Source organism: Haliotis rufescens, unplaced genomic scaffold (assembly GCF_023055435.1).
Source record: "Haliotis rufescens isolate VD_foot unplaced genomic scaffold, xgHalRufe1.0.p SCAF_13, whole genome shotgun sequence".
NCBI classification, from domain to species: Eukaryota; Metazoa; Mollusca; class Gastropoda; order Lepetellida; family Haliotidae; genus Haliotis; species Haliotis rufescens.
In genome coordinates, this window is record NW_025963813.1 from 32,163,027 (window position 1) to 32,175,016 (window position 11,990).

The window sequence follows — 11,990 nt, forward strand, 5'->3', positions numbered from 1 at the left end:
GTGTGGTATAAAGGAGATACTACATTAGTCACGTGTGTGGTATAAAGTAGATACTACATTAGTCAAATGTGTGGTATGCGGGAGATACTACATTAGTCACGTGTGTGGTATAAAGGAGATACTACATTAGTCACATGTGTGGTATAAAGTAGATACTACATTAATCACGTGTGTGGTATAAAGGAGATACTACATTAGTCAAATGTGTGGTATAAAGGAGATACTACATTAGTCACATGTGTGGTATAAAGGAGATACTACATTAGTCACGTGTGTGGTATAAAGGAGATACTACATTGGTCACATGTGTGGTATAAAGGAGATACTACATTAGTCACGTGTGTGATATAAAGGAGATACTACATTAGTCACATGTGTGGTATATAGGAGATACTACATTAGTCACGTGTGTGGTGTAAAGGAGATACTACATTAGTCACATGTGTGGTATAAAGGAGATACTACATTAGTCACGTGTGTTGTACAAAGGAGATACTACATTAGTCACATGTGTGGTATAAAGGAGATACTACATTAGTCACATGTGTGGTATAAAGGAGATACTACATTAGTCACGTGTGTGGTATAAAGTAGATACTACATTAGTCAAATGTGTGGTATGCGGGAGATACTACATTAGTCACGTGTGTGGTATAAAGGAGATACTACATTAGTCACATGTGTGGTATAAAGTAGATACTACATTAGTCACGTGTGTGGTATAAAGGAGATACTACATTAGTCAAATGTGTGGTATAAAGGAGATACTACATTAGTCACATGTGTGGTATAAAGGAGATACTACATTAGTCACGTGTGTGGTATAAAGGAGATACTACATTGGTCACATGTGTGGTATAAAGGAGATACTACATTAGTCACGTGTGTGATATAAAGGAGATACTACATTAGTCACATGTGTGGTATAAAGGAGATACTACATTAGTCACGTGTGTGGTGTAAAGGAGATACTACATTAGTCACATGTGTGGTATAAAGGAGATACTACATTAGTCACGTGTGTTGTACAAAGGAGATACTACATTAGTCACATGTGTGGTATAAAGGAGATACTACATTAGTCACATGTGTTATATAGGGGGAAAAACTACATTAGTCACGTGTGTGGTAAAAAGGAGATACTACATTAGTCATGTGTGTGGTGTAAAGGAGATACTACATTGGTCACGTGTGTGGTATAAAGGGGATACTACATTGGTCACATGTGTGATATAAAGGAGATACTACATTGGTCACATGTGTGGTATAAAGGAGATACTACATTGGTCACACGGGTACGACACAGGAAAGACTATACATTAGTAATATGTGTGCGGTATAAGGAGACAATACATTAGTCGGATGGGAAATATACAGGATACAATATATGTGTTATATGGGAGCGATATAGGATACAATATATGAGTTATATGGAAGCGATATAGGATGCAATACAATGGTCATGTGGAGACAGTACAAGGAGAATACACATACTGTAAAAGGAGATAAGGTTCCTTACGAGAGCTAATTGACTTAAGCAATTGGCCAGTTCCAAAACACCCGAAAATCATACGTGTGTGTGATTGTATTTCGGTTCATGTTGCGTCTATAATGAGCCTCTGCAATCGGCACGCACGATGCATATATCGAAGGACTTTTTGTAGACACAGTTTACATGTATGATTAGTTACCATTCGCTGTCAGTTCATTGTGGGGACAGAGGCCGACTGTGACAGTCGCCAATGTAATACCCCAACAGCTTCAAGGTATGTGATGTATGTGGATAGGCCCAGCTAAACCTAAAATATGTATCACTGAGAGAAAATCTTAATTTTTCAAGTTGATGATTTTGGTCACTTGAATATATACAGAAACGTCTTTGATCTGTATTGATGACCTGAAACCAAGGAATGATGGAGGAAAGTATCGATTGACCTAGACTTTGCATGTCTTGGGGTACATGTAGAAATGATCCCGTGGTGATGCCGGGTGACAATAGAGCCCCAGCAACGTGTATTATGGTTGTGAGAGAAGACATAATGGCTAGGTGCTAGCTCGGTGGCTTGGTTGATAACATTTCATCGTACTACGACGGTAGGGATCGTTGCTTATAATATCAAGCACGTAATCCAGACTCGAGTACTGGTATTTACGGGGCACCGTCATATGGCTAGATATCTAGAATGTATCTCAGAAACAAACACATATAGGGACTGACGTTATGCGATAGTCGATTTTCTTCAGAATTTGTCAAATTAGTTTGCATTTCAGAGTACAAAACACCATCGAAGACGAAATCTAGCAAACATCAGGGGTAAAATAATATATCGTCTACATTAATGCTATGTCTTTTTTCAAAAGGACCTACCCATTAATCGGTAACTCTTTATGGGGATTCCGAGGTAGAATATTAATATTTCCGATCAGACATTACACCGACCAAAACGTGGTAGCTAGGTGGTAGAATCAAAACCAAAAATAACTCTCTCAAACGATATTTGCTGGTCAATGTTATTTATGGAGAATGACGCCTAATGAAAACCTTAACCAACTGACCTTTGTGACAAATACAAAATCAACCAACAAGCTGCTTCATTCCCACATACGGTAATCATCGGAATGGTTCCGAGGGCATAACGAGCACACAGACCTAATTAAACACACGATCATCCGCGCAAAAACCGGAAACATTTCTCTTTATCCTTTACACAAAACCCTCACCAATGCCGGCACGAGTAAACCAGTGGCTGCCTCCAAGAATCGTGAGTTCGAGTCCAAGATGAGCCCCCCCTTTAAAATGCTCTTGGGTTTCACCAACATGATAATCACCTTCAGCATTCCCGATTTTGACCTGTCCCCCACATCAAGCTGACACGCCCTGATATAACTGGAATACTGTTCCAAGCAGCTTAAAACTTACTCCCGCTTATTAAAAGTAACAATGTCTTGTTAGTAAGGCTAAGGTTTGGTATTTGAATATAGGATGGAAATAACATTGAAATATTTGCTTTGTGAAAGGATTAATAGTCAAAATTGTAGGCACTGAGAGATACCTAAGAATCGTAAGTTCGAATCCGAATGCGCCCTGCCCACGAATTACAGATCGTGGGTTTCACCATCGTGACAATCGACGTCTAACACGCCGTGAAATAAAACACAACTCACTCTCATAAAACATACCAGTGCCTTCACTTGCTTCTACTCTTGGGGTCACATATTGAAAAGAAGGGTGACAAAGTTTTGGAGGGATATAGGCTGAATATATATGGAAATATTTTTGTGTGAAAAGATTGTCGTCAAGTTTTATTACGTTGTAGGCATTGAGAGGTATAATTTTAATTGCTTTGTTATCACGTTTCCAAGGGAGCAGTAAACATACCCGCTATCAAGCGTTACTGTCGACAAGTACAGTCTGTCGAACCTCATTCACGCGAAAGGGGTGTTGTCTACTAATGTTTAATTTGGAAGTAACATTGACGATTTCGAAGTTGTGAAATAATACTGTACAATATAAATACAATCATGCTGCACAGACCGACAAGATGCAGTGAAACACCTGCACACCCACTCATACAAACTTTAATATTTAATGACAATAGTTCCCTATTTTAAAAAATGAAACAGCCCAAGCACCATATAAAGGACGGATCTCCCCCTCCAAGTGTTGAAAAGGGGAAGCTCTGAGGACGAGCACAGAGGACAATTATTTACACAGGTATGTCGTGATTGAACATCCCTTATCAGTTGACGCAGCTGTTGTGCTATTATAATGGTCACAACGAATTAGTCAGTGTAAGGAAATAGCATTAAAAAATGATTTATTAAAGCTTTGTTTACCGATTATATTGCATAACATGTAAGGTTGTTTGGGGTTTTGTTTGCAGCGTCTGTGTTATTTTAGAATTGAATTGAGTTCATTGGAGTATGAACCTTCATAGAGAGAGGGCCAAACTGTATGAACGTCGGACCAACACTCCAAAATATAGAAAATGTATTTACCATAAATCACGCATATAACACTAAACACTAAAACCAGGTTTGAAACTAAATTCCGTGATTTTTTTACAGGACTTTCAATTGAGAACTGACAATGCGAGCCATCATTCTGTTGTTGGTTGTGATAGTCGGTGTCATGGTGTTGAGGACGAGTGCAGGTACGTCTCTGGCCCAGCCGCGATTATTTACGGGCCGCTATGATGTAGTTTAAATATTGTTGATTGTGACATTAAACAAGCTTTCTTTTTCATTAAAAGTTCTGATGTAATTTTATTAAAATTCAACATTAATATTAATATAACATGCTCGCCTAAAGCGAGATCGTGCATCATATCCTTAACTTCATGGTCAATATGTAAAAGGCAGGTTGATATAGGAGATATCTCAAATGTCTACGATATTATAACATAGGTTGATGTAGATGTTATTGATCAAATTCTGTATTTGGTATATATACAAACTATCACCGAGGCAAACGTTGAAATTATAAACTAGATTTCGTTTGTCAAAGCCAAGGAAGTTTGACTGAAGAGTGAGTGAATAAATATTTTTCGCCACTTTTAGCAATACTCCAGCGGGGGACACCTTTTGTACATATACGGGGCCTTCGGTGTGACGGGCAAAGACTTTCACCATTAGGCTTGATACATGATCCGAACTTTGTTTGACATCTGGGCAGGCAAACCTGCAGCTGTAGCCATCATTTTTTGTTTATTTATATTTGTAGATATATACATGATAGGTGTTAAAATATCGTAATCGGACGTTGCACAAATTAAGATGTCGAAATGATCGAAAAGTGATTATGATCGACGTACAGTCAACTACGGTTATAACGAACTCGCTTATAACGAACTGACGGATATAACGAACTTACTTTTTGGTACCGACTATTTGCTGTAGTTATGCTGTATATATGCTTATAACGAACTACGGTTATAACGAACTAAAATTAGAAGTCCCTTTGAGTTCGTTATAACCGAGGTTTACTGTACTTGCGACGTCCCGCAAAGGCGAGATGTTAGGTCGTCTTGCGATACATGGCAACTAATATATACGCGACGTCACCTTGATAGATTGAGTATAATCTTTTTCCCGACTTCGATGTTCACAGCAGCTGGATCGTCGTCATCACCATCATCCGGCGACATACCAGTAAGTATACATGTATATAACTAGAAAAGTTGTCCGGCAATGTGCTGAAATTATACGTTTGGATAGAAGTCCATTATAAATCTTGGCCAGATCGGTTTATAAATGATTTTCTTTTCGACAATAACTTCTGTCAAAGAACGTCATATACCCATCACTAGATAGCTTAGGAAACACTTCGTTATGCGTTTTAAATATTTCTGTAATGAATATCAGCCTCTCAATGTTTCATGAAGAACACGCGCAATTCACGTTTGTCATGGATGCATGGATGTGAGCATTGTGGGAAAAACTTAACTACTGTGATTACCACAGGTTTATATGATCCAGAATCCTTTATGTGCAGGCTGTCATGATGTAGCTGGGCCATTGCTGACTGTAGCGTTAAACGACAATCATTCCGTCGACGTCACGAGTAGTGGATGTATGCACAGTGGTGTTATTTATGCAGATATTATTGGGTTTTTTCACTTTTGAAAGCTATCCCAAACTGAATCTTTTCCTTCCTTCAGTCACCTTCTGCAACATCAGGAACGGGTGGTGAGAACGTGAGTGATTACCCGATGTTTACTTCCAATTGGTTTCCTCGGTTGTTACATGAAAAGAAAAGTACTTTTAAATAGAAATATTGACTTGGTATAAAATGAATGCAATAATTCGTTGAGGGTATACTATACATAATAGTTCATTCTTGATACATAACTGGTTGAGTGAGTTTTCAATTAAAGCCGTTTGGACATTATTCCAGTTATATGACGGCGTCTGGGCAAATTCGACTTCTTGATTAATGTGTCATCTACGATTATCAGATCAATGTTTCATTATTTCATCACTGGTGGAACATTTGTAGTACGTTTATTGTATCCACAAGGGACCGACCATTTTATATTCTGGGGGTCTGACTCAGACTCGTATATGTTCAGGCTGCCGGGATGTAACAGCACCATAGCTGACTGCAGCGTTAAAAAAACATTCATTCCGTCGACAACACACCTACATTGTAATAGAATTATGCACAGTGACTTTATTATTGCAAATATAGTTTCACTTTTGAAAGCTACCCCTAACGGAATCTTTTCCTTCTTTCAGTCACCTTCTGCAGCATCAGGATCGGGTGTTAGGAACGTGAGTGAATACCCGATGTTTACTTCCAATTGGTTTCCTCGGTTGTTACGTGAAATGAAATGAAAGTATATTTAATAAAAATATTGACTTGGCATGAAATGAATGCAATAATTCGTTGAGGGTATACTTTACATAATAGTTAATTCTTAATACATAAGTGGTTGAGTGAGTGTTGCTTTAACGCAGTTTTGGACATAATTCCAGTTATATGACAGCGTTAGGATAAATTCGACTTCTTGATTAATATGTCATCTACGATTATCAGATCAATGTATTTCATCACTAGTGGAACATTTGTGTTACGTTTATTGTATCCATGTGACTTTATTTTTGCAAATATTGTTTCACTTTTGAAAGCTACCCCTAACGGAATCTTTTCCTTCTTTCAGTCACCTTCTGCAGCATCAGGATCGGTTGTTAGGAACGTGAGTGAATACCCGATGTTTACTTCCAATTGGTTTCTTTTGTTGTTACATGAAAAGAAAAATGTACTTTTAAATATAAATATTGACTCGATATGTAATCTATGCAATAATTCGTTGAGGGTACACTATACATGATAGTTAATTCTTGATGCATAAGTGGTTGAGTGAGTGTTGTTTAACGCAGTTTTGGACATTATTCCAGTTATATGACAGCGTCAGGATAAATTCGACTTCTTTATTTATATGTCATCTAAGATTATCAGATCAATGTATTTCATCACTGGTGGAACATTTGTGTCACGTTTATTGTATCCACGAGGGACCGACCATTTCATATTCATGGGGTCTGACTCAGACTCGTATATGTTCAGGCTGCCGTGATGTAACTGCACAATAGCTGACTGCAGCGTTAAAAAAACATTCATTCCGTCGACTACACACCTACATTGTATTACAATTATGCACAGTGACTTTATTTTTGCAGATATTGTTTCATTTTTGAAAGCTACCCCTAACGGAATCTTTTCCTTCTTTCAGTCACCTTCTGCAGCATCAGGATCGGGTGTTAGGAACGTGAGTGAATACCCGATGTTTACTTCCAATTGGTTTCTTTTGTTGTTACATGAAAAGAAAAATGTACTTTTAAATATAAATATTGACTCGATATGTAATCTATGCAATAATTCGTTGAGGGTACACTATACATGATAGTTAATTCTTGATGCATAAGTGGTTGAGTGAGTGTTGTTTAACGCAGTTTTGGACATTATTCCAGTTATATGACGGCGTCAGGATAAATTCGACTTCTTGATTTATATGTCATCTACGATTATCAGATCAATGTATTTCATCACTAGTGGAACATTTGTGTTACGTTTATTGTATCCGTGTGACTTTATTTTTGCAGATATTGTTTCACTTTTGAAAGCTACCCCTAACGGAATCTTTTCCTTCTTTCAGTCACCTTCTGCAGCATCAGGATCGGGTGTTAGGAACGTGAGTGAATACCCAATGTTTACTTCCAATTGGTTTCCTCGGTTGTTACGTGAAATGAAATGAAAGTATATTTAATAAAAATATTGACTTGGCATGAAATGAATGCAATATTTCGTTGAGGGTATACTTTACATAATAGTTAATTCTTAATACATAAGTGGTTGAGTGAGTGTTGCTTTAACGCAGTTTTTCACATTATTCCAGTTATATGACAGCGTCAGGATAAATTCGACTTCTTTATTTATATGTCATCTAAGATTATCAGATCAATGTATTTCATCACTGGTGGAACATTTGTGTCACGTTTATTGTATCCACGAGGGACCGACCATTACATATTCATGGGGTCTGACTCAGACTCGTATATGTTCAGGCTGCCGTGATGTAACTGCACAATAGCTGACTGCAGCGTTAAAAAAACATTCATTCCGTCGACTACACACCTACATTGTATTACAATTATGCACAGTGACTTTATTTTTGCAGATATTGTTTCATTTTTGAAAGCTACCTCTAACGGAATCTTTTCCTTCTTTCAGGGAGCTTCTGGAACATCAGGATCGGGTTTCGGGAACGTGAGTGAATACCCGATGTTTTCTTCCAATTGGTTTCTTTTTTTGCTACATGAAATGAAAAGTATTTTTAAATAAAAATATTGACTTGATATGTAATGAATGCCATAATTCGTTGAGGGTACACTATACATAATAGTTAAATGATGACACGTATGTGCGTGTGTGAGTTTTGATTTACGGCCGCCGCTTTGGACAGTATTTCAGTTATATCATGGCGTCAGTCACAAAGATCATCAGATCACCGTATTTCATCCCGAGTGCCATATATTGTTTATGTGTATTATATCTATGATGTGGCATAACCTTTTGCTGAACCTTACCATCTTTAGTGTGAAAGATAATAACTTGAACTGAAGTTCCCTTCCCTAAATAAAAAAAAACGTCAACGCCAGAGAATATCCGGTTTCTATTATTCAGTGAAGTAGTGGAAGTTTGCGCGGTATCTCGGTACTGCTAAATGCAGCATAAAATAACACTTAATCTCTATAGGTACACCCAGTGCAGAGTTTAAAATATGATTAAAACTGGGGTTATATGAAGGATATGAGTGAGTGAGTTGTATTTCACGCCGCTTTTAACAGTATTCCAGTTATATTGCGGCGTGTCAGCTTAATGTGGGAGGAGAGCCCGAAGTGATGCAGGTCTCAGACGTTTACTATTTCGGTGAAACACACGAGCACGTATATGGTGCTGACAAACTTGAAAACATAGTCGGGGCCAACCGGGATTCGAACGCACATTGATAGGTTTCTGGCATGCCCAAGGGACACAACTCTGCACAGCGAATCGCGGCGCCTTAGAGGTATGGGCCACCAGTGCCCCCTGAAGGATATGAGTAGGTGAGTGAGTGAAGTGAGTAAGCAATATTCCAGCAATATCACGAGGGGGGACACCAGAAATGGGCTTCACACATTGTACACATGTCAGGAATCGAACCCGGGTCTTCGGCGTGACGAGCGAACGCTTTAACGACTCAGCTACCCGACCGCCCCTGAAGGATATGAAGAATAGAAGGATATACTTGCTTATTAATATATTTTACTGAAGAAATGTTGAAAACGTAATACAGACTTATGTTTAAGGATGTCGAAAGGATTTCCCTCTTATTCTAGGAGAACGTTAAATGTAAGTGTGTGAATGTTTTTACGCCGCTTTTAGCAATACTCCGGAAATATCACGGCAGGGGACACAAGAAATGGTCTTCCACATTGTACCCATGTAGGCAATCGAACCCGGATCGGCTTCGGGGAGGCGAGACAATGCTTTAAACACTGGACTACCCCATCAACCGTTTAACATGAATTGGTTGAAAGAAGGTAATTTCAAAAATGTCAAGTTTGTGATTTGAAACAGGTCCGTGTTTAAAGTATTGGAGTACAACAATCGGGATCCTGGTGACGAGTGCACAAAGAGTTCTTAATAAACATAAAAAAAGTTTGCCATAATCTCCAACACTGAATTGAACCAAAATTAGAATATCTTGGTACCTAGGTCGTGTTCGGGTAGAATTTACGACTGCATAAAAACTGTTCTACGATATTGTGTTATATGTGTGACGTTTATTTTAAGGTGTCTGGAGCACCAAGCAACGTACGTACTTGTTCGTCCCGTACGTACTCGTGGAAGGACGGGTGGCTGATTGATGGGCAAAAGATGGGTGGCTGATGGATAGATGGGCAGATGGAGGGATGGTGGATGAATGGATGGACGGGTGGAGGGATGGTGGATAAATGAATGGGTGGGTTGACAGGGGTAATACCGCCACAAGCTTTTCACATAGGTAGCATGAAGTCTTATTATAGCTTCACAAGATGTCACAAAATATGGACAATTAGAATTTGCCAAAATGAAGTGTTCCAGATATTTCTGGGAAGACAATAATTTAAGAAATTAAACGTTTCAGAACACTGCCAGCGCTGTGACGTCATCGACCTTTGGGATCGTTCTCTCCATTGTGGGCGTGGCCACCTTTAGACAAGTGCTCTAGACCGTCCTCCTGACCAACGTCACCTGTCTGAAATGAATATTTATTCAAGTGACACTTCACGACCTTTAATTTCTTATTGACACATATACTCGCAGAACAATAACGTATCTTTGTAAATGTCCATTCGTTCTTAAGTGCAGACTTCGGAAACTTTTGAGCGTTTGATGAGATTTCAGATAAAGTGAAATTCTCACATTGCGAGCCATAGGAATCCTTGGATCCATTATCTCGCTCATGGTCACCATGGTTACGGCGACGGTACTAACAGAACAGCCACGTAGTGGCCACCCGTGACGAGATCGCCGTTGACGTCTCCAGTGGTGCAGACAACACTTGTGGTGGACATCGCGTCAGTGGAGAAGGGTCCTCTATTCACAGGAACGTTTCTTTCTTCACCGATCCGATGGCAGAGCACCGTCTACAGGCGTCGAGGTGAACGTTACGTCACGCCATGCGTTCTTGAAGGCGATCGCTGTGAAGGTTGTCGCGTATAAACATAGGACCTTGGCGGAATAACAGGAAAGACTGCAGGAAAGGCTACAGGAAAGACTCGAATTATTGTGATTGTTGGAAATTGAAATTCAACCATTCAATAGAATTTTGCTATAGTTGTGCAACAGTATCTGACTCAGATCAATGTGTTTACCTGTCATGCAAGCTCCCCTGATCTGTCACCAATCAAACATGTCTGGGATGAAAGGAACGACGTTTGTGACGTCCTCCTACAACGTTGCAACTACCGCTTCGTCATGTCATTCCCTGTCTCTGTTCAACGTGTAGTTCCACGAAGTGGACACACTCGCGACTGACTGTGAACTTGCCGCTGTGACCCCTTTGTATGACACGGCTCGTGTGTATATGACAGGAGCGCTCTTCATGGACTGTTGCGCGTTACATCAGACATTGTTGTTTCCGTTTGATATAAGTTCACGGCAGTACAATTTTTTTACTCTGATTCTGTTTGTTTTTTGTACGTCACAAGAATCTTGCATTTGACAGCACATGCATTGTAAAAACCACACATTATTGTGGCACTGTCATTCGAGACACTTTTTAAAAAACAAATTCCAGTGTGTTTTATACAGTTCAGTTGATGCAGTTATAGTCGAACATGTTATATCATCAAACTTTAACATTTCTCGAATGTTGGTTTGTTGTTTTACGCCGCACTCTATCATCAATCCATTCACCCGTAGACAACGTGAAACTGTTTCAATTCACCAACTTTGTTTGTTTGTTTGTTGTTTAACGCCGCACTCAGCAATATTCCAGCTATATGACGGCGGTCTGTAAATAATCGAGTCTGGACCAGACAATCCCGTGGTTGATATCATGAGCATCGATCCACGAAATTGGGATCGATGACATGCATCAACCAAGTCAGCGAGCCTGACCACCCGATCCGGTTAGGCACCTCTTACGACAAGCATAGTCGCCTTTTACAGCAAGCATGGGTTGCTGAAGACCCATTCTACCCCGGATCTTCACGGGTCTTGTCGAATGTAACATAACTCAAGACAATACCAAGTAGGATCCATTTGTTACAATTAATGTTCAAATAATCCATAAATAAACTGTAATCTAGGTCGCTTGCTCTTCAAATTCTATCAAATCTTAAATCCTTTTTAAACGTATTAATACATCTTGGTCATCTGTTATGTTTCTTTGTAGTTACAGTTGTGTTTTGAATTGAACACCACTGCGTTGTCCGTTGACCCAACATTAGTAACTAGA

General features: G+C 39.2%; 1 protein-coding gene across 5 annotated transcripts; it reads left to right on the top strand.

Annotated features, from left to right (window-relative positions):
* The first annotated feature begins 3,644 nt into the window (after nucleotides 1–3,644).
* On the top strand, nucleotides 3,645–11,211 carry LOC124152843 (sericin-1-like). Of its 5 annotated transcripts, XM_046525891.2 has the most exons (10): nucleotides 3,645–3,715; nucleotides 4,069–4,154; nucleotides 5,111–5,151; nucleotides 5,661–5,696; nucleotides 6,238–6,273; nucleotides 6,663–6,698; nucleotides 7,236–7,271; nucleotides 7,659–7,694; nucleotides 8,234–8,269; nucleotides 10,173–11,211. In XM_046525891.2, exons 2-10 carry the CDS (start codon nucleotides 4,091–4,093, stop codon nucleotides 10,254–10,256), a joined length of 405 nt encoding a protein of 134 aa, XP_046381847.2. In that variant the 5' UTR covers nucleotides 3,645–3,715; nucleotides 4,069–4,090; the 3' UTR covers nucleotides 10,257–11,211. The 5 variants fall into 5 exon arrangements, with proteins under 5 accessions (XP_046381847.2, XP_048250730.1, XP_048250731.1 ...); XM_048394773.1 differs by lacking the exon at nucleotides 7,659–7,694; XM_048394774.1 differs by lacking the exon at nucleotides 7,236–7,271.
* The last annotated feature ends 779 nt before the right edge of the window (nucleotides 11,212–11,990 follow it).

Excerpts from the sequence above, each read along its gene's own strand:
- LOC124152843 (XM_046525891.2), top strand. The coding sequence starts at position 4,091 with ATGCGAGCCATCATTCTGTTGTTGGTTGTGATAGTCGGTGTCATGGTG. Across the intron at positions 4,155-5,110 it reads GGTGTTGAGGACGAGTGCAG|CAGCTGGATCGTCGTCATCA; the intron begins GTACGTCTCTGG and ends CGATGTTCACAG. Across the intron at positions 6,699-7,235 it reads CAGGATCGGTTGTTAGGAAC|TCACCTTCTGCAGCATCAGG; the intron begins GTGAGTGAATAC and ends TCCTTCTTTCAG.